Here is a 23206-nt window from a genome sequence, read left to right on the forward strand (position 1 = left end):
GCAGAAATTGGTTGGTAAGAGAAAAAGAGGTGATATGATAGATACATTTAAGTTGATTAAAGGATAGGATAGATGCAAGGGAAATGTTCCAGCACTTGGCTAGAGAAACCAGAACAAGGCAGTCAAATCATGGAAGATGAAGAAAAATATGGTTAGTAAGGGTATGAGTTCTAGATTTTTTGCTTGGATAGTTGTGAATGAGTAGAATGGGTTGCCAGAGTCAGTTGTGAGTGCTTTGTCTGTTGATGGATTCAAGGAGAAGTATGATAGATTGGGTCTTCCGTGATGAGTCTTCAGACTCCATGGAGGTGTCCATATAATAATAATAGATCTTATTTGAATAAACCAAACAGACATTAACGAGTCTTGTGGCTGTGTAGCTACATGCTTATGTTAGCAGTTGACTGATTGCATTATTACCTCAAATATTTCATGATTAACTTTGCAGTAATAGTAATCTGTAACGTTAACACATTCATGCAAGGCTATGACATTGCATAAGTTGCATAGGGCAGGAAATTCTTCTGACTGCACAATATGTACCTTCAGCGTCTAGCAAGCACATTTTTTTACATATTCTGAAATTGTAAAATATATATGTATATATGACCTGCCAGTTTTAATTTGGTAGGCTTTATTTCTAAAAATAGTATTCATGAACCATGTTAATGGCACATAGAAAATCCAATTGTAATATCATATTTCAAGTCATAAAAAAGAAAATAATCGCTTTTGAAAATGTGCATTCTATAAATTGTTTCTGCACTTTGTGAAGTAAATAATGAATGAATAATTCATTACTAAAAAATTACAGAAACAACTACCACATTATAGTAAAACTTCTGTTTAATATAAACCAAAATAATCACTTGATGTTTTAACCTTCATATTGAGATCATCATTATTTGCTATTCATTTGTTACAAATCATTAAGAGATATATTAATATTGAGCTAGAGAGCAACGTGGTCTCTCATAATTACTCACAAATAAATTAGAACAAAACAATAAAGATGGTGGCGAATAAGGGCTGAAATTATTGCTTAGAGTCCTAAGTAACAGTCTGCCGGAAAGAACTTGCATGGGCTGAACGTGTGCAGTTCAAATTCATGGGATGCTTATGTCACCATTATTATTTAGATTAGGATGGCTGATCAAAATATCACAGGCTTAACATTCTCCACCAAATTCAATTTGGTGTAGAGTGTTAAGAGTGTGATCCCAGAGGCCTGCTTAACCAAAATTTTAAATTTAATGTCATATGCATCCCCCACCCAACCTAAGGATTTGAATTGTGCATTCATTCAATTTCACCAATATAAAGTAAGTTATAGGTGCAATGGATTCTGTATACTCCTAAGTTGGTCAAGGAGAAAAGAGAATCTTTGGAGAATATGTTTTTTAATTTCATAGATGGCTTAAAAGTAGCATTAGATTGTAATGATGTAGGATTCCATTTATTTTATCTGATAACCCTTTAATGTATGGAATAGCTATGAATTTACTGTAATAATCTATATTATTTGCATTTTTTGGTGAAGTTTGTAAAGAATTTTATTGATGGTATTCTTGCTATATCCATTGTTCATAAATGTGTAATAATTTTTAATTCTTGTTTAAGAGATTGTTTAGATTAGGATGTTCATTATAGCACTTGAGAGTTATAGTTTTTGAGAGTGTTAATGACTTTAGGTTAAAAACATGAACTTAAGTTTTTGTGAAGGGTGGTGGAAAAGTCAAGAGTGCGTATATTGGTCAGTATATGTAAACTTAAGGTAGACAGTGAAGGATATACTGCCTGAAGGAAGATGTGCGACCAATGTAACCAGGAAATGGAGTAAGTTTTGATTTTCAATTTTAATGGTAAATTGTATGTGCTCATGTTGTTTCTTCAAGGGACTGAGGAAAATGCTTAAAAGTTTAGCAGCCATGTGGCCAGATAATGAAAACATCAACTTTTCTAAACTGTAGGTTTTAAAGTAAAGGAATCTAGAGCATGTTGCTCAAATGCTTCCATATAAGTTTATATGGAATCAGTTGGGGAAATGGTGGTGAGCCCATGACTATACCTTCTTTTTGTAGGCAAAAATTATTTTGCTATAAGAAGTTACTGGAACATAGCACATGGGGAAAGAGTCGTAATATTGGGCAGAAATGTCAAAACTGACTAATAAATCATCATTGTCAAGTGTTGGATTTTTAATTTTGTTAATGAGTGTTGTGTGTTCTTTATCCAACTTCTTACCAACTTACTTACTCCTTAAATGATGATGCTAATTTCTTGGCTAGGTAATGATTACAGTAATCCATACCTTCAACTATCAGCCAAAGCAGAACATGCTCTAGATTCCTTTATTTTAAAATCTACAGTTTAGCTTAGATATGTTGATGATATTTTCATTATCTGACCACAAGGCCACAAAATTTTAAACACTCTCCTCAGCTACCTGAACAAACAACATGAGTGCAATACAATTTACCATTAAAATTGAAAATCAAAACTCACTTCCTTTCCTAGATACAGTGGTCACATGTCTTTGCTCTTAGGCAGTCTATCCTCTACTGTCTACCTTAAATCTACATATACCAGCCAATATATACATGCTGCCTCTTATCACTACCCATCACAAAAACTTGAAGTCATTAACACTCTCAAAAACAGAACTATAATATTTTCTCTAATGAATGAGCTCTCAAGCAAGAATTACAAATTATTAGCAACACATTCATAAACAACGGTTATAACAAGAATTCCATCAATAAAATTCTTCATAAAACTTCACTAAAAAATGCAAATATAGATTACAGTAAAACCACAGCTATCCCATACACTAAAGGGTTACCAGATAAAATAAATAGAATCCTACACCATTACAATCTTAATACTACTTTTGAACCACCTATAAAATTAAAAAACATTCTACTGCTCCAAGGACCTTCCTCCCATCCCACTCTGGAGTATACAGAATCCAATGTACTTGTAACTTACCTTATATCAGTGAAATTGGACGCACAATTCAAATCCATAAAAAAGAACACATACGACACACTAAATTTAAAACATTGGTAAAGCATGCCAGGTAAATTGATGTATTGAAATAAAAATGTTGTTTATAATTTATATTATTAATATTAATACAGTATTATATCTTTTTCTTTATTATAATTTTTTATACTTTTATATGGTTTATGTTTCAATAAAATTTTTGTTTATCAATAGTTACTGCCTTTCATATAACTTGAAAAAGAAATTACTGGTAATTTACTGGTGAACCGGTATTAATAAAAATTTTTACCAATTTGCCAGTAATTTAAAGTCAATATATTTGCAATTCCTAGCAAGAACTGCATCTTATGGATGGTGGGAGGCAGAACTTGGAATCAATTCCCTGGAAACAGGTTAATGGTGTGGTGCAGTTAAGAAGCATGTAGGTTCTTCTCATGGTGTGTCTGGTGACTGTGTCAAACTGGCTACCATTAGATGTGACTGCATCTTGGGTAATTTAAGTATGAGAATCTAAAATTAGCCATCCCTCGAATCCTTGAACTTGGAGCATTCATCATCATCATCATAATAATAAAAACGTGAGAATAAAGATTAGTTGGAATCAAAGCAACTAAGGATATGAAGTCAGTATATTAAGGTGTTAATTGTATGCTTACTAGTGTTGTTATTTTGCAGGATGAAAAACCCAAGTTTCTGGAAGGAAGAACCCTGCCACCACCATATGAGACCAGCTACCTCACTAACTGAATTAGACTCTGGGTAAATACTACAGTAAAAAATGCATTCAATAAGATTACATAACTGACTATATAATATTTTTATAATATTAAATGAAACAGAAAGTAGCATTTCATTAAGCACAAGATTCAAACAGTATTAAATTATCTTTTTTGTAAGGTACTAAACTTTACAAAAAAGATGTTACATTTAATATTTTTTCCTTCAGAAGGTTCATTGTCGATCACGCGATATCGCATGGTGCGACTTCTCACCTTTCGGTCGATCACGCGATATCGCGTGGAAGTCGCTATCAAGTTTCTAAGCGGAATAGTGTAGTGGCCACAGCGAAATGCCACGTAATATTTATATTGACCACTAGGGAAGGGATCGACTTTAGTGGAGTGGGGATGGCCGCCAGCCATTGTCTACTGTTTATGTTAGCCAGTGTGCACAGTGGTGGCGTTCGGACAAGGCGACGATGACGATTTTGTTTAGTTATTCGTTGATTTAGCGTGCTTGAAGTTTGGTTTTTATTTATTTTGAGTATTGTTTTTTTTTTTTTTTTTTTTTTTTTAGTAAGTTCCCTATAAATGTTGATTTTTGATAATTTTTTTCTCTATTTGTACATTATTTTTAAAAATTCTATGTGATTATAAAAGACTGATAATTAAAGTTATAATTATTATATTTAAATGTTTTTTATTTGTAAAATATATAACTTATTTGACCGAATTACATATCACGCGATATCGCGTAATAGATATTTAGAGTACATATAAATCCTATGTACATAATAATAAAAGCATATAAATAATATATTTAACTTATTTTGAGCACAATAAAAACTAAATAAAAAAATAAAAAAAATTTGGCCACCGCACGAAATTCCAATTTTCAGCTTGGCAATGAACGTGTTAACACATTCAATGACAGGCACTGTACAAATTTCATCTAATATTTTTTCCTTTAACAAGCTCATGCTGGGCACTGTAAAAATTGAATCAATACTGTTCCATGTGGTGAGAGGTGACAAATCATCTCATTTTCAGTGTGCCATCTCTTGGGCACATAGTGAATCATTATATGTGCTTTCTAGAGGGAGGGGGGAAAAAAGAAGTTATATTAGAAGGGAAAACACTTTTAGATTTCCAGTTATATAATTCACTGATGATAATGAAGAGATATTTTATAATTGTTTGCATTTTTAAATTTCTAAACGGTATAGGTAATTATATTTCACTCAGCATGTTTGAGGGAAAGAATAGGCATTAATGTAAATAGTTCTGTTACAGTTAAATAAATATCCAATAATTTACAGTCGTGGTATCATGGGTAGTGCAATAAATTATTCTGGTAGGGAATGCATTACATGTCATCCTATAAACTCTAGTTATGCATCTGAGAATTTATGAAAGACTCATTTTTGAAAAAGTGAGGTGAGAGTGATTTGTTTTGGGAAAAATAACTAACCAAGTGAGGTGAGAGTGATTTGTTTTTTTTGTTTTTTTTTTTGTTTTGGGAAAAAAAATAACTAACCAATAATAATAATAAATTATTGGGGTGCTTAAGGGTCAAAGCTGTATAACTGAGAGGAGACCTCCACATAGCCTTTAAAGGAATGCGGAGAACCGACCAGGGCTTCTGACCTAATGTCCAATCCTCACCTTCTCGTGGTGCACCCTGTTGGGTATCTACTTTGATACTGAACGAACGAGGATGGGCTGGCAATTTGGGATTTAGCCGACCAAATTGTATTCTTATTGGTTAAACCAAAATGAAAAATGATGGTACAACATGACAAAATTTCATGCCGGCTGGGGCGTCGGCCGGTTAAACAAGGCCCCCGTTGTTTTCGCCAGGGAACCAGGGCGAACAGCGAAAAGTCAGCTACTGGAACAAATCTGAAAACAAACCCCAACTCAACATCACCAGAGTTAAAGATCGGTACTATCAACGTAAGAAGCCTGAATGGCAAAGAAATGGAGCTAGCTGAGGAATTAGATAAGTACCAGATCGACATAATAGGGGTGACTGAAACAAAAAAGACCAAAACTGGTGAGATCTTTCTGAGCAATAAATACAAAATGTTATATTCAGGCAATAACAATCAAGGAAAAGAAGGAGTAGCCATAGTATTCAACACAAAATACGAGGCTAATCTTCTTGAATGGCAGTCAGTCTCAAGTAGAGTAATGTGGGCAAATATGAGAATGGGGAACTGGACAATGAGACTTATTTGTGCCTATGGTCCCACAGAAGGTTCTACTAAGGTAGAAGTGGAGGAATTTTTTGAGGCTTTAGAAAAAGCAACTGACACAATGAAAAAGGAAAAGTTGGTCCTTGTAGGGGATCTAAATAGCAGAGTAGGAAATGATTGTGAGACATACAAAAATATTTTGGGAAAATTTGGAGAAAAGAGCAAAGCTAATAATAATGGCAAATATCTGTTGGATTTCTGCTCAGGACATGGACTGGTTATTACTAACACCATGTTCCAACATAAAAATGTGCACAAATTCACATGGAGAGAAGAGGCTAGGAATAAGAAAAGTCTCATTGACTATGTTATTGTTGATAGTGATGTTTTCTCCCTGGTGCAGGACACCAGAGTGTACAGAGGATTTGAAATTGGAAGTGATCACTATTTAGTCTTGAGCAGGATAAAATTGAATTTCATATTGAAAAGAATAACATGTAAGAAAGTTTTAAAGCGAATAAAAGTTGAGCAGCTCTCAGATGTAAACTGTAGACTAAAATACAGAAATATTATTGAAAAGAAAATGAAAGAGTTTGAGAACAGGAATCAAACCTTGGAGATTCAGTGGCAAACTCTGAAGGAAACATTGATTGATTCTGCCAGAGAGGCATGTGGTGAAGTTGTGTGCAAAGATAAAAAAATCAGAACTCCCTGGTGGACACAGGAAGTTAAAGAGGCAGTGAAGGAAAAGAAGAAAGCATATCAAAAGTTCCTGACAAATAAGTCAGCTTTTACTCTTACAGAATACAGAGACAAATGTAAGAAAGCTAAACAGTGTGTAAAACTAGCTAAACAAAAGTCATGGGAGGACTTTGGCAAGAATATAGAAAATAAATATCAAGAAGGTGGCAAAATATTCTGGAGGTTGTTGAAGAAGCTTAGGAATGGAGGAAAGAGTGCTGTAAAAGGAATTAGAGATGATAAAGGTGAAATGAAAACAGGAGAAAAAGATATCCTTGAAGTATGGAGTAATTACTTTGAAAAACTGCTAAATGAAACAAGCAGTGATGACAGCACAGTGATAAAAAACACTGACCAGGCATGCAGTCAGGAATACATATCCATTCCTGAAGTAGAAAAAGCCATCAAAGGCTTGAAATGTGGAAAGGCAGCAGGAGTAGATGATATTCGACCAGAAATGCTGAAGTATGGTGGTATAAGAGTCTTACAGTGGCTGCACTGCATAGTTCAGAAAGCCTGGACAGAGGGATGAATTCCCGATGATTGGAGTAGAGCTCTCATAGTACCCATATATAAAAAGGGAAATAAAACTGAATGTGAGAATTACAGAGGTATTTCCCTACTGAGTGTTCCTGGCAAGATCTATGCAAGTATACTTGAGAAACGGTTGAGAAGAATTGTGGAAGAAAAGCTTGGTGAAGAACAAGCTGGATTCAGGCCAAATAGAGGCTGTCAGGATCAGATTTTCACTTTACGACAAATAGTCGAGAAAGCATGGGAATATAACAAAGATCTGTATTTAAGTTTTGTCGATTTGGAAAAGGCATATGACAAGGTGCCAAGAGAGAAGCTATTCAATACGCTGCAGTTATATGGTGTCAATGGGGCATTATATCAAGCAATACTTAGTCTTTATTTGAGTTGTGAGTCAGCAGTTAGAATTGAAGGAAGTACAGGAAGATGGTTTAATGTAAAATCTGGTGTGAGACAAGGATGTACATTATCCCCTCTGTTATTCATTATCTATATGGAACACATTATGAAGGAATGTGGTATTAAACCTGATATCAAAATTGGAGATGTTAATGTCAGCTCTTTGCTTTATGCGGATGATGTTATACTTGTAAATAAATCCGCTACAAGTCTGCAAGATTCTCTGACTAAATTGAATAGCTGTTGCAATAGATATGGTATGAAGGTCAGCAATAAAAAGACCAAGACAATGAAAATAGGCAGAATCATTGAAAATGTCAACTGTGTTGTGAATGGAGAACCTGTGGAACAAGTAAAACATTTCAGCTACTTAGGCACAATTTTTACTGAAGATGGTAAACTAAATATAGAAATAGACAACAGAATCAGCAAAGCTGGTATCGTGGGAAGTCAATTGAATAAATTCATATGGAATAAGAAAGAAATTAGTCGGAACACTAAATTAGCTGTATACAAGACTGTGTTCAAACCAATTTTAACTTATGGATCTGAGAGCTGGGTCAGAAGTAAAACACTTGACCAAAGACTAGAGACCGCAGATATGAGAGTCCTGAGAAAGATTAGAGGCGTGAACAGATGGCATCAATGGCAATATCATATTAAAAATGAGGATATTAGGAAAGAACTTGACATTGTCAGCATCCAGGAATGCGTTAGCAGAGCTAATCTCAGATGGTATGGTCACTTAAATAGAATGGGAGAGGAAAGATTAGCAAAACAAGTGTTCTCTGCCAGGTTGGCAGGAAAACGACCCAGAGGAAGACCAAGATATAGGTGGATTGATACGGTACAAAGTGCCTTAGACGATAGAAATATAAGATCTGATAATGTTGGAGTCTTGACAAGTAACAGACTGATTTGGAGGAAAATTGTAGATAGGAAGTTAGTAATGATGTAATTTTTTCATGTAGTACTGTCATATCCTGTACACCCCTTGAGGGTACATGGCAGGAATTTGATGATGATGATGATGATGATGATAATAAATTATTTTTTGTATATATCATTAGCAGAATGTGTAAAAATGTGCTCTCTAACCTGAAGCAGAAGAGACATTACGAGGTCAAGCAGATTAACACCAGATGCATGAAATGAGCAAAGCACAGCTTGAAGGTTAGAGATTTATTTACTTTCAACTCAATCAAAAGAAGAATTTCAGTTACTCACTCAACTCTATTTATGACAAATACCAATACAGTAAACTTGATCATAACAACAAGATACCAAAAAAAATCCTGGTCACAGCTAACCAGAACTATTAGCATAATTCTAACTTAAGAGATTCAAAATCTGATTAAACTAAAACCTTACTTATTACTTACAAAGCATTTTTAAGTGTTGTGTTTAAAGTATGGCAGCACAGTGAGCTGTAACTATATTCAGATTCTATTGATACAGCTTGCATAAACTAGTTATGAAGTTCCAAATCTAAATAATATAATTGCTAATAAATTTTCCATATGAAAAAAAAAAAAATTAAAAAAAAAACAGGAGAAACTCTCATACCTTGTATTACATCAGTAGTACCTAGCTTCCATAATTCTAGGAATGAAGAGTAACATAATAATAAACAATTCACCTTTGGGGCAGTGTGACAAACCTAACAAATAAAAATAAATCAGCCAGACATAAAAGAAATTGTTAATTATGGTATGAAATTCCATATTGCTAATCATAATATCCTTGATAAAAATCTAAAAAAAAAGTTCCAAGTTAAAACAAGAATTTTTACCTTGTAGAATGGAGGATATTTAATATGCCTTCTCTTTGAAGAACAGCTGCTCAATGTTAAGTACACATCAACCCCTGGAAAAGAAAAATAAATAATATGAAATCATCATCCATTGCATTCTATTACCAAAAAAAAAAAAAAAAAAAAAGTTGAATGGATTGAGACACTCATCAATGCCTCATGTGTCAGAACAACATCCTGTGTATTACTTTGGAATACATTACATATTGGAAGAATGTTATTTCCTGAAAACAAAGACAGGCATTGAGTTAGGATAGCAAACATTCCTCGGATACAATGATCAGAAGCAGGGAGAGATTTATAGCATAATGCCATAAATTTATATTTATGCAAATTAAGTTCTAAAATTGTCATTCTCTGCAGAAAAATCTATGTCAAACAGTAGAACCAAGTTTAACTACAGTGAATTTGAGAAATAAGACTAAAGGTGCTGCTAGCAGTACATTGGATACTGTTCAAATCAATTTAATATACTGATTTTAAAACTGGATTACAAATAAAATGGGCTGATCAAAAATAAGAAAGCCTTCCTAAGATAGTTCTGCAGAAAATTATGTGAGTGAACAGATAGCAATCATATATTAGAAATGAAGAATATATGATTGCTTTCTATTCACTCATATAATGTGATTATGTGAGTGAACAAACAACAGTTTGGTCTTAGAATAACTATTTTTCCAGATTCTGCATATTAATGTAGCTATAACATACCGAGGAAGTGTTTCATAGTTGATGCAGATTACAAAAATACTCCCAGACCTATTAACAACTTCTATGAAGCATAGCTGTCTTCTTCAATTTAATCATGTGTGAAGGAGTATTCAGAGTATAGGCTGCCTGCCCTCAGTTGCCTTGAACTGCATTTACAGTCATCTGTTAACAGAGGAGGGGGTATTGGTCTAAAGTAGGCTAAGGTGTAGGCACAAAGAACCTTATATACTCAGGTGTGCAATGGATGAATAACTGTTACTAGCTAGATATGTGATTTGAAACTTGCACAAAGATTATGTTTTGAAGACCTTTAGCTATCTTTTCAGATTTACCATGAATATAGGGGACAGAAAATTTTGTTGTGATCTTGTGTGTGTCAAATGTTGAAAGTTTATTTTTCACTTGGTCAGACTATTATAAATTTAGTTTAATCCTTTATCCAAGTGTGTGCAAACAAAGTTTGCGCCTGAAAGTATCTTCAGGACTGGGGTAAAGTGGTACAACACCGGGCGACTCCTTGCAAAGGTGGAGCAAGTTACCAACACTCCTATCTCAGTATCTCCCATAATGCAAAACACATCTCCTTGCAGATATGTATAATGTTATGCATTAAGGGAGGGGTCAGGTGTTGTACCACTTTACCCCCAGTCCTGAAAATACTTTCAGGTGCAAACTTTGTTTGCACACACTTGGATAAAGGATTAAACTAAATTTATTATAGTCTGACCAAGTGAAAAATAAACTTTCAATTTCAATTTTTCAATTTAAAACATCTTTCTCTAAATCCAGAGTAATTTAATAAAAAGGTGGCACACCATTTGGCAGCTCCTATAGAATGAGATGACCTTGCTAATGCTTCTGCCTTGGTATCTCCACTTGGGCCTGGCTCCCACTGAAGAGACCTCAATAAAGGTCGAAACTAGTCTGGGTAGTGGCCCCTCCCTTAATGCATAACATTATACATATCCGCAAGGAGATGTGTTTTGCAATATGGGAGATACTGAGATAGGAGTGTTGGTAACTTGCTCCACCTTTGCAAGGAGTCGCCTGGTGTTGTACCACTTTACCCCAGTCCTGAAGATACTTTGAGGCACAAACATTGTTTGCACACAGTTGGATAAAGGATTAAACTAAATTTATTATTGTGTGTGTCAGGTGTGAGGCACAAGTATTTTATCTATCTTATTATATAAATATATAAAGTGGTGTTGTACCACTTTACCCCAGTCCTGAAGATACTTTCAGGTGCAAACTTTGTTTGCACACACTTGGATAAAGGATTAAACTAAATTTATTATTGTGTGTGTCAGGTGTGAGGCACAAGTATTTTATCTATCTTATGGAAGTTTTAGTCATTTAGGAGTTTTCTTTTTCAGCTAAAAAGTGTTGTAAAGATAAGTTCTGTGGCAGTAATTGTCATTAGAATAAATAATGATGGCTCTGTTAGAGGATGCCATATTGTTGGGATTGATGATGGTATGACTAATTATGTAAGTACTTTTGTGTATGTGTTCTGTTCTAGAAATCATGACCAGTGTCAAAATGAGGGATATATGATTTACCTCCCATAGTTAATATTTGTTTGGATGTGGCCAACATTCTGATGAAATGCTGATAAAAACATTCACCTAAAAATATACTTTGCCATAGATAAACTGTTTCCTCTTCCTAGACAGCAGTGACACAACTACTGAATGGCTCATCCCTTTCTGTTTATAAGAAATCTCCAAACTGGAAGGCACTTACTGTCACACCACCATCCATTCTAACAATTATGGCATCCTCAAATGCTTACACACAGAGCTAGGGTTATTTGTTCTAACAACATAGTCCTTGTCATAGAACTAATCTTCGTGACACTTTCTTAGTCAAGGGCTACAAGCCTTATAACACAGAAAAATATTGCATACTCCTATTTCTCCATATACAAGAAAATTATTCCCACCCCATATATCTAGGACACATCTGAAAAGACAGCTGAAGTTTTTTGTAAGTACAATCTTCACAATCTTCAGCTAATTCCAAACGACACAAGCTAGCAACCTTCATCTGTTCTTCAAAGTATCAGCCTCATCCTCATGCACATACTGGAGTGCATAAAGTTACTTGTGTGCAATTTAGCCTACCTTTCACACACTGGTAAATATAACATCTGCCTAGTAATGTAAAATAATATAAAAAACCTTATTAAACCTAAAAAATTCTGTTTTGCATGCCAACAAGCACACTTCATCAGAGCATGGTTTATTACAAAAAACTAACCACTCAAACAGTAATATATCAGTGGCGTCATGTGCCCATTTCAGTCAGGTGTGCTGTAGTGTGGCTTATTCAACCGTGTTACAAAATTCACGTCAATTTGCCCATATGATTATATTTTTATTGATGTATGAAGAGTACATAGCACATCAACGCTCATCTAAATTGGTCCAATGTCCTATTGAACCAATTTAGATGTCCAATGCAATTAATTGTAGGATAACTTTGAATATTTTAATTTATCAATTAATGGCAACCAAATCAGCATAGAGTGGGGCACAATGTGTTTGTTTTAAGATATATTAGAAAACGTGACAATGGGAAATGTAAAGGAAAGAATAAATGTGAGTAGAAATACTTTCATTAATGGCAAGCAAATTATTTAATTAACATTTGTGATATATATATGTGTCATATAAGTTGTTCAGTAGAGCAAATAGCATGCAAACCTATTGTCTATACATGAATTCACTTATTAATGATTGACATACATAGGTAATAAATGAGGAATCAAGAAATTTTGGCATTTGAAAGAACTTGTTACAGGAAGATTCTAAGAACAGAATGGGTACAGAAAATCACAAATGAAGAACTCTATTGGAAGATACAACCAAAGGAGAATCTAATGCAGAAGATTATACTACAAAAGCTGCAATTATTTGGAAACATCTGCAGAATGAACGAGGACTGGAAGATCCTCATTATAATACCATCCATAATACCATACACATTCGTGTTTGGTATTATGGATGGTGTAAACAGAAGAAGTAAACCATACAGAGAATGGATACATGACATAAAGGACTGGTATGGAATGGGTTTACACAGTGCCGGATTACCAAATAGGCAGAGTACGCACCGGACTATGGGCCCCATGCCATTTAGGGGCCAGGCAATAACGGATCAAAATAATACTGATTTGATCTTCAAAGAAAATTGCAATCAAGCTTTCTTAAATTTGTTTCCAAAAGATAGAAAAAATGAATCAACTCAAAGAAACGAAAACTTAACATTAATGTTATCCAACTAGAGCGCACACAAGAAACCTCCAGAGGTGAAGTTTTGTTTGTTTATTAAAATTCCTTATTTTTGTTTAATAACATAACATGTTTATTTGTACATCATCATCATCAAATTCCTGCCATGTACCCTCAAGGGATGTACAAGATATGATAGTACTACATGAAAAATTTATATCATTACTAACTTCCTATCTACAATTTTCCTCCAAATCAGTCTGTTACTTGTCAAGACCCCAACATTATCATATCTTATACAGTAAAACCCCTTTTTTTACACTTTTCAGGGGACTGATGGAAAAAAGTGCAAATAGCAGGAAATGTAAAAAAATATTAAAAAAAGGCTAAACGATGACTTACTGCTAGTACACGAGTCTACATACGAAATTACAAAATTTAATGACTGAAAATAAATGAATTTACAATGTACTTACATTTATCTATTTTAAAAAATCTTTAATTGTTGATTGTTTTTGCTTTTCGTTTTTTTTTTTTTTTTTTTTTTTTTTTTTTGACTTAGCGCCAGATTGCATTGCATTGAGTTTGATGCTTGACCTGTTTTTTTAGTATCATGTTCAAAGTGAACACGGAGAGTCCAAGATCTTATGCTAAATGCACACGTGTTCCGGCATGCCAATTTACACATCGCAGAATTGCCATCTTTTCTTCAACCAAAATACATTTTCTGTCTTTTTTCTCCATGTTACTAACATTGATAATCCACCACTGCAACTTGAAAGCAACTTTCACACGCTAAATTACGTTGCAGAAATTCTGCAATATCAATTCATACTGTGATTGAAAAAGCACAGTATCACTCATCACTACAGTACTGCTGCATGCGCGCAAGTCACTATGATGGTGGATATGAAACTACAGCCAAAAGCAACACCACCTGAGAACAGAAATGCGCAGATTTTCACTGAAATCGATTCGAAAATCAGTATTGCCACTGAGAAAAAAAACGCAAATCACAGGAAATAACGTCCACATCAAGTTGTTAATGGTGGGAAAACAATACATCGTGAGAATAGGCCTTAAGACGGGACCAACAGAAAATGACATAAATGGCAGGAACGTAAAAACGGGGTTTTACTGCATTTACTGCATTCTATCTTCTAAGGCACTTTTTTTTACCGTATCAATCCACCTATATCTTGGTCTTCCTCTGGATCTTTTTCCTGCCAACCTGGCAGAGAACACTTGTTTTGCTAATCTTTTCTCTCCCATTCTGTTTAAGTGACCATGCCACCTGAGATTAGCTCTACTAATGCATTCCTGGATGATGATGATGTCAAGTTCTTTCCTAATATCCTCGTTTTTAATATGATATTGCCATTGATGCCATCTGTTCATGCTCCTAATCTTTCTCAGGACTCTCATATCTGTGATCTCTAGTCTTTAGTCAAGTGTTTTACTTCTAGCTCAGCTCTCAGATCCATAAGTTAAAATTGGTTTGAACACTGTCTTGTATACAGCTAATATACAGCTGATTGTAAATGTATAATTTAAAACCTAATAATGAGCATCCTTTCACATGGTAGAGAAAGGATACCAAGAAAGACTTTACAAGCAAAAATTTGATCTTACCTCCAGATATTATATAATCTCCTGTATATTCCAGTGCCCTTACATCATGGGAATGTATTGACCATTGATGAGATTTCATCCAATGTTTTGTTTGATCAAGTTCCGTTTCTTCTTTTGTTGAAACTCGTGTAAATTGGATAATTAAGGGATCTACCCCACTTGTATATACACTGTTTTCATTCTGCAAACAATAACATTGTAATCACAGCACACCTAAATTTGTTTTTTATGCAACAAAAAAGAGACAGCACAAGAAAAATATTTTTACAGAATAAAAGTACTTTTCTGGTTTTTGAGAACATCAATATATTTAATTCTCTCAGCTTTAATAATAACATATTAAAGATATAAATACTGAAAAAACATATTATTAACAATCCTTTCCTTTGCTGTGCTCCTTTCAGACAGTTAATTTCATAAATCAAAGTAGATGTAAAAGATGACAAAATAAAATAAACTAATAGTAAATGAGTGTGATGATAATGATAGTATTATGATACTGAACAAATAAATAATAATGAATAAGTATGATATTCATAAGTAAAAAACAAGAATAAAAACAGAAAAAATGAGTCAGACAAAAAAAGTACATTAATAACTTAAAACCTTAAAACTTGGAATATAAGAAAGACAAATTTAAAAGACCCAAGAACTTGAAAACATAATAAAATATATGACAAAAGAATACAATAAGGACAAACTTAGATTCAGACATACTATAAATCATATATGAAATTCAAAAAAGATTTCACTTTAACCCTTATACATTCCATTCTTGATTTTCATGTTAGGTCTGGTGGCTTCACCAGACTTAATGAAGGAGACTGAAATGTATAAAGGTTAAACTAAAATATTTTGTCTTTTTTTTTTTTAAATTTCATGTTATTTTTAATTTATTTTAAAAGAATTATTATAAAAATAATAAATTTTTAATATATGATCAGTGGAAAGCTTCAAGCTTCTTTTAATAGTTTTCTTTTTCCACCCTGGCTCCTACCCATAAAAAGGTTATCTGCAAACTTATAACCACATTTTGTACCATGGATGGGATAAGGATGTTTTTTTCTTCTATTTTAATCAATTATATATATATATATATATTTATTTATTTATTGCATTTTTAAAATGTATTTTTGCATAGCATAAAAACCCTGCTCTAGAGACCATACAAGGAACTTTTCAAGCCAGCTTCAGGCCTTTTTCCGATAAGATAAGCGGGAGAGGGGGGGGGGGGTCTCACACTGGGCAATGAAATCCATCTCCCATCAATTGTTAGCAATACCAGTATTTCCCAATATCCATAGTATTAAGTGGGCTTCATTTGTTTAATTTCAGATCAGATAAGACCTTTCTAACCAATCTGGCTAACACCTATACATATTCAAAACTTAAGATTGAGAGGTATGGATTCAATTAAAACTGGAGAGGGGAAGGGGTCTTAAGAAGCCCACTGAAAGCTTGTTTCTGAAAATAAAAAAAGTCAGTTATACTATTAAATGCTATACTTCTGAGGGTATTTATTCCCAAGAATTAAATGCAGCCCCCAAATTTACTGTAACAAACAATACGTTGCATGATCTATATTTTATTTTTTATTAGTCTAGATATAAACTACGTAAATATCAATGAGAGCAACTTTATGTAACTTTAACACTCAAAGGAAATTTTTATACTGAAATTATGACAATGATTTTTTTTTAATGGATATTCATAAAGATGAATCCTTCTGTGATATAATGCATCAATTAGCATCATCCGAATAAAACACTATCCTCTGTAGAATAAACTTGTCAAATTTCCTCAGTAACTTTGTGTATGAAGTGGAAGCAACTCAAGATTGCAAGTCATGGCAACTGATATTCTCTAGCAAAATGAAATTTTCATGTGTATAACGGATACATTGAGTATTACTGAGAATTTCCTCTCAAGTGGTAGAGAATGACAGGAAATGGCATCCACACCTGCATTACCTTTGAGAGTATGGAGGTGAGGGGAATGGGAGCGATAGTTTGATAGGGTACATGTTAATAGCATACTGATGGATAGATGATAATTAGTATGACAGCTTGTATAAGTGATATGGGATGGGTGTTAATTCCAGAATAACTTTTAGCACAACTGAAGGGATATCATCTGGACCAAGAGAGACTTAGTATCTAGATTTAGAATTTTTCTGATGTGTTTTTTATCTCTATCTGATGAAAGATCAGTGGAGGCATTTCTTAAGTATCTACAGAAGCATTAGAGAAAAAGACTGATGCTAAGAGATCAGCCTTATCTTTAGGTGATGTTACCATGATATACTAACTGGATGTGAATGATGGAAGCACAAAAGGCTTGACTGCCATGTGAGCAGGAGGCAAATTTCTTTTTAGTCTGTTTTGAATTTCTTTATTTCTTTTTTCCCTCCACAGATTTTGCAGACTGCAGTGTAGACTAAATGTAAATCTGGGTTTTTAGCTTGAGCTATTTAGGGTTAATAATGAACTTTTATTATGGACTGCTTTGGTACTCATTACAGCAGCAATTATTTTTATTCAGTTGGAACAAGTCTTCGGATTAGGGAAAAAAGAAATATTAAGACCACATGGCAAAAGGGGTAAAAATCTCAGAGGTCATCCCAATTGACACCAGTGTAATGCCATAGAATTATGAGGATAAGAATGGCCAAGAGTAGGTCAATGTGCAGAAAAGGAAACATTTTCTGCAAAAAGGACAAATTTATAAGTCAAGTTGCCAAGAAGAAAGCATAGAGTACATGGAGGGAAAACTAATTAAGAAAAGGTCCAGTGTATTGAGAAAGTGATGAGGATTATTCAGAATGCTGGTCAATAGATGAGCAGTTTGTGTTAGAGCATTTCTGACAGCAAAATAATTCAGCATTTCTTCCAGCTTGATCTATGCAGTTAGAGGGAGGAAACTAGTTTTCAATTATTAATAAATAAGTCTTTTAAAAAAAAACTTGCACTATTTAGGTAGCTAAACTATGGAAATTAACTTCGGTAGAGGAATAGTTAGAACAGGTAAAGTGAACACTGTGGTTGTGTAAAAAAAGTGATGATGTGCATCATTAATCTTTATGTTGAGGTCCAAGATGTTGAATTGGATGTGGAAATACTTGTTTTGCATAGTAATTGGGAAGGGGAGTTGGAAGTTTTTTTTTTGTTTTGTTTTTTTGCAATTTTCTGTAGTGTGAATATTTTTTGAGCCACAGTGTTGTTATTGTTCATGTAGTATCTTACATAGTTGATGCAGTCAAAAATTTATAGAACATGAGGTATACAGTAAGAGTGAAAGACTTGTGGATAACTCTCCCACAGGAAGTGTGTCTCCAATTCTAGTGCAAAAATCTGACAGATGATGTAGATTAGTAAATGATCCATGGAACTGATTTACCACTGTATCCTCAAATGGCGGAAATGCTGATTTCCTAATTATGTTTAGCATAAGTCCAGAACAAGGCCATCATCCACACTGTGTGTGGGAAGAAAGGAAGGAGAGAGCAGAAACTAGAGATCCTACTCTAGATTAAACATCACAATGGCCACTTCGTGCTCTAATAAGCAGAGCAGTGGGGGTGATGAAAGTTATCTATCATGTAGAGGCCTAATGGCATTTCCATCAAATAGGGCAGATATGTTTATAAATTAGAAGGTGTTTATAAGTCCTGTTTGTGGAAACAAACCAGAAATGACAGAAAGGCAGAAATGACTTATATTGTCGATTAATGACCCTAAGATGAAATTACCAATACCGTATATTCCGGCGTATAAGTCGACTTTTCAGCATTGAAAAAAAAAAGTACTAAATTTTTTAGGTCGATTTATACGCCAGGTCAAAATTGATTGCTTTCCAAGAAAAAACTAGTACGTATCATACTCTGTTAAATTTATTAGCAATATACAAAAAGGATAAATAAGTAAAAATATTTCAACTTATATCAAAAAAAAAATTACAGAAAAAATTAATAAATAAGTCTTTTAAAAAAAAACTTGTACTACTTTGTAAATAATTATTTATTTACAAAATAAATAAATTTACAATAATTATTTACAAAATTTCTTTTGTAAATAATTATTTATTTACAAAAGAAAATAGGTAGGTAACTACATAATTAAAATTTAATTTTCACTGTCTGAATGTATGAAAAGTTCATTGTACTCTGGTTCTGTAATTTCTTCTGGTATATCGTCATATAAATTGTATACGTTTTCTCCATCAATTTCGTCATCATTGTAAACAAAATCATCTTCCGAGCCATCTAATTTGTTAGATATAGCACATTTTTTAAAAGATTTTATTACTGTATATGGTTTTATTTCATCCCATGCATTCGTTACCCATTCACACATAGCTACCAAAGATGGATGTCGCATTTGTCCTCCTTTTGTGTAACTTTTCTCTCCTTCTTGCATCCACGCATTCCACTGTTTTCGTAAACTGTCTTTAAATGGCTTGTTTATACAAACATCAAATGGTTGCACTAGTGAAGTTAACCCACTTGGAATCACTGCCATATTGGTATTATTCTCTCTTAATAAAGATTTGGTGCTCTCCGTTAAATGGGATTTGAACATGTCACCCACTAAAAGACTGGATTTTTTTAATGCCTTGTCATGTATTCCAAATATTTTTTATCCACAGCTTAACTCCTGCTTCATCCATCCAACCATTCTCATGAACGTGGACAAAAATGTTTCTTGGAATTTTGATCTTTGGCATTCTTTTTCTTTTAAAAATTATCATAGGTTTTAATTTAGTACCATCAGCCATACAAGCAAGTACAACTGTGAAACGGCTTTTTTCATGTCCAGTTGTTTTTAAAGAAATAGTTTTACTTCCTTTCAATTCTACTGTTCTATTCCCAATCATGTCAAACATAACTGGAGTTTCATCCATATTTCCAATTTGAGACAATAAATAATTTTTTTTGCTTTCTTTTAGCAATTATAAATCTTTGAAAACTTAATAACTTATCATCCAAATCCTTTGGCAGCGTCTGTGCGATTTTCGTTTTTAGTCGAAGCACAAAATTTTCCCTTTCCATAAACCGGTTACACCAACTCACTGTAGCTTTGAAGTTTTCGTTGTCCTTTTTATTTGCTTTGAAGTGGGGCAAAGTTTCTTTTACCCCACTTCAAAGCAAATAAACGAATATTATTTCTCGTTATAACGAGTCCATTTTGGCGATTTTCTAGAACCCAATCCACAACATTATTTTCCAGAATAGGCCACTTACAAATTCCTTTCCGTAATGCCCACTTATTTTTTCATTATTCAAGTTCAATTTTTTCTCCAATCGCGAATTAGTTTTTCATTTACTCCGAACTGATGTGCAGCAACACAGTATTTTCTTTTGAAAATTTAAACACTTTGCACTTAAAACTCGCGTCATATTTCATTCTTTTAAAAGGAGCCATTGCACTTTAGTTCACTGTTGGTCAACTGGTCAATACGAAATAAAATTTCTTTTGTCAACTAGGTATTTTATATCTTTTGCTAAAACAAAGAATGGAAGGACTAAAAAGGCAGTTATGATCCTAGTGGTTGACGCCTGTATAAAAATTTACTTAAAAATTGTCATAATTTTTATTTTTAAAGAAAATTTTCCAGTCGACTTATACAATATACTAAAAACTCAAATAAACTCAAAAAATTCCAATATCGAGTTATATGCCAGGTCGACTTGTACACTGGAATATACAGTAAATGTATCTGCATTTAGTGCACAAATATTTATCAAATGCAGTTCATTACAGTGAATTTTTGGATGATGATTAATAAACTCACTTAATTTTTATAGTAATGAATTTACAATAGGCTTGTTCGTTGGGACTTTAACTTATACTTTTTTAGTGATGTTTTATTACACAGTATTCACTTACATAAGTGGATACATTTTAAGGGCAGACATTTCTCTATTTTTTATCCAATTTGCTTACTGCTAAAAACTAAGAATCTAAATATTACAATCCAGTAATCTTTATTTTTGAAATTTAGCTGATAAATTATAAAATTTTATACAAAAAACACCAATATAAATACAAACACATTTGTTAAATAATGTCTTATAAAATTTAGAAATATTAGCATTAGTTTGCAAAAAGTATTTAAAAACTTTTAAGTTTTGTTTTTAATTACATTCATATATTTTTTTATGATTAAATCTAAAATGTAGCAAATTTATGTATATGTGTTTTAGTTAAAAAGGCATAAAATTAAGTCATTTCATTTTATAAAAAACTACACCAACTTACATCAGTAAGACATAAAGCAAGTACATCAGCTTTGTGAGTCTTTGAACTCTATATATAGTATAAAAAAAATCAATTTTAGTTGAGCAGAAAATAATAATCAAGCAAAATCGTTAATATTAAAATACAGAGCAAATAATTTCACTTAGAAATCATAGAATCCCACTTACATTTAAAAGTGTTCCAGTTTTGCCATCCCAAAAGGAAGTTCTTCCCCAAGAATCGCCACTTATAACTGTGAAATCACTACAAATAAATAAAAACAATCACTAATCATAACCACAGTTTACTATATTATTATCACATCTACCATGGAGTCAACACACTCATCATTTATCATACTGAACCTTAAAATCCATTCAACGTGTTCCATTCACCCACAATTTTCCATTTAAAACAATGCTATATATCTTTTTAAGTCAAATTTCACTTCCTGTTTTAAAGCTTGTGCATAATTTGAAATGCTTGCATTTATTTATACAACATGCACACTAAAAACAAATTTAAAATACTTGAATATATGTTTTTAGTAAAACACACCCAAAAAAGGTACACAAAATATCCTATATGGAGAAGAAAAGTTTCCCATTTGTCAGTAATATCATTAATACATATATGCATAATCAGTAATATTTTCAGATACCTTTCGAATTTACAGAATATTACATGTATTAGTCTTTTATGGTAAATCAAATTTCACTGACTATATATAATTACATCAGCAAAACCATATTGTGAGAGCATAACTACTTGATTATATCATTCTATGTTATAATACACCAACAAATTTAAAAAATGAATACATAAATAAATGTAACTGGAAGTAATTAAGGCAAATCTGTAATCCAAAAAGTTCCATATAAGAAATACATATAGATAAAAATGCTTTTAATAAGTTTTTAACATTTATCATGAAGTAGTCAATAATGCCAAACTTTTAAATTAACATTACTTCTTAAGTGCCCTTTTATCAGCTTAGAGAAATGTAGTAATTTGAAAATAAACAGAGGTATGGTTGGATCAATGTTTATCAAGATTACTGTAACAATAATCTTCATGGAGTCAGTAGACTCATCAGAGGAGGTCCATTCAATTTAACTTTGTAATCATTTAGACTCCTTGCATTCGCAATGCACTGCATCCTCATCACAAAATTGTTTTGCTAACCTTTCATTTGCCATTCTGTTTAAGTGATTGTACATTAGATTATCTCTGTTCACATACATCCCTGTAAAAATGTCAAGTTCTGTTTTAATATCTTAATTTTTAACATGATTTTGATATGACAGCATCTGTTCACTCCCTTAATCACTCTCATAAATTTCATATTTGTGGTCTCTAGTCTTAACAACTTGTTTTATTTCTAACCAATTCTCAGATCTATAAGTGAAAACTGGTTTGATAACTGTCTTGTATCTAGCTAGTTTGAAGTTTCGACTAATATCCTTCTTATTCCACATAAATTTATTCAGGTCACTCCTGACTGTGCCAGTTTTGCATATTCTATTATCATCTTCATTGTCAAATTCCTGATATTTAACAAAAAAAAAAGGGTGCACAAGATACTACAATAGTATTACATGAAATATTTACATTATTACTACCTTCCTATTGACAATTTTCTTCCACATTAGTCTGTTATTGGCCAGATCTGCAGATCTTATATTTCTGTCTTCTAAGGCACCTCCAACTGTAATTAGTTCACCTACATCTTGATCTTCCAATGGGTCTTTTTCTTGCCACCTTGGCAATAAACCTCTTTTGCTATTCTCTCCTCTAGCATTCTGGTTAAATGAACATATCACTTGGCTCTGCTCACACATTCCTGAATGTTAACAGTGTGTCAAGTTCTTACCAAATTGTTCCTATAGCTTGACTTTATATACTTTCACACAGCTTTCTTACATTTTTTTCTCTGTATTCTCTCAGGACACATGCTGACTTACCTGCTCTTAAGTGGATC

At 33.0% G+C, this 23206-nt stretch overlaps 1 protein-coding gene across 1 annotated transcript in view; it reads right to left on the reverse strand.

The window, feature by feature from the left end:
* l(3)72Dn (UTP4 small subunit processome component l(3)72Dn) overlaps nucleotides 1-21492 on the reverse strand; it is a 144918-nt gene extending 123426 nt beyond the window's left edge. The window contains exons 1-5 of the mRNA XM_090408484.1: nucleotides 21414-21492; nucleotides 21247-21294; nucleotides 14990-15170; nucleotides 9390-9463; nucleotides 9164-9257 (exon numbers count right to left, since the gene is read on the reverse strand). Of these exons, the coding sequence (XP_090264610.1) occupies nucleotides 9164-9257; nucleotides 9390-9463; nucleotides 14990-15068 (247 nt within the window). The 5' untranslated portion in view covers nucleotides 15069-15170; nucleotides 21247-21294; nucleotides 21414-21492. The remainder of the gene's footprint in view (nucleotides 1-9163; nucleotides 9258-9389; nucleotides 9464-14989; nucleotides 15171-21246; nucleotides 21295-21413) is intronic.
* Nucleotides 21493-23206: the final 1714 nt, after the last annotated feature.

This window comes from Typopeltis vanoorti, chromosome 18, assembly GCF_054136105.1.
Source record: "Typopeltis vanoorti isolate ZY-2024b chromosome 18, IOZ_Tvanoo_1.0, whole genome shotgun sequence".
NCBI classification, from domain to species: domain Eukaryota; kingdom Metazoa; phylum Arthropoda; class Arachnida; order Uropygi; family Thelyphonidae; genus Typopeltis; species Typopeltis vanoorti.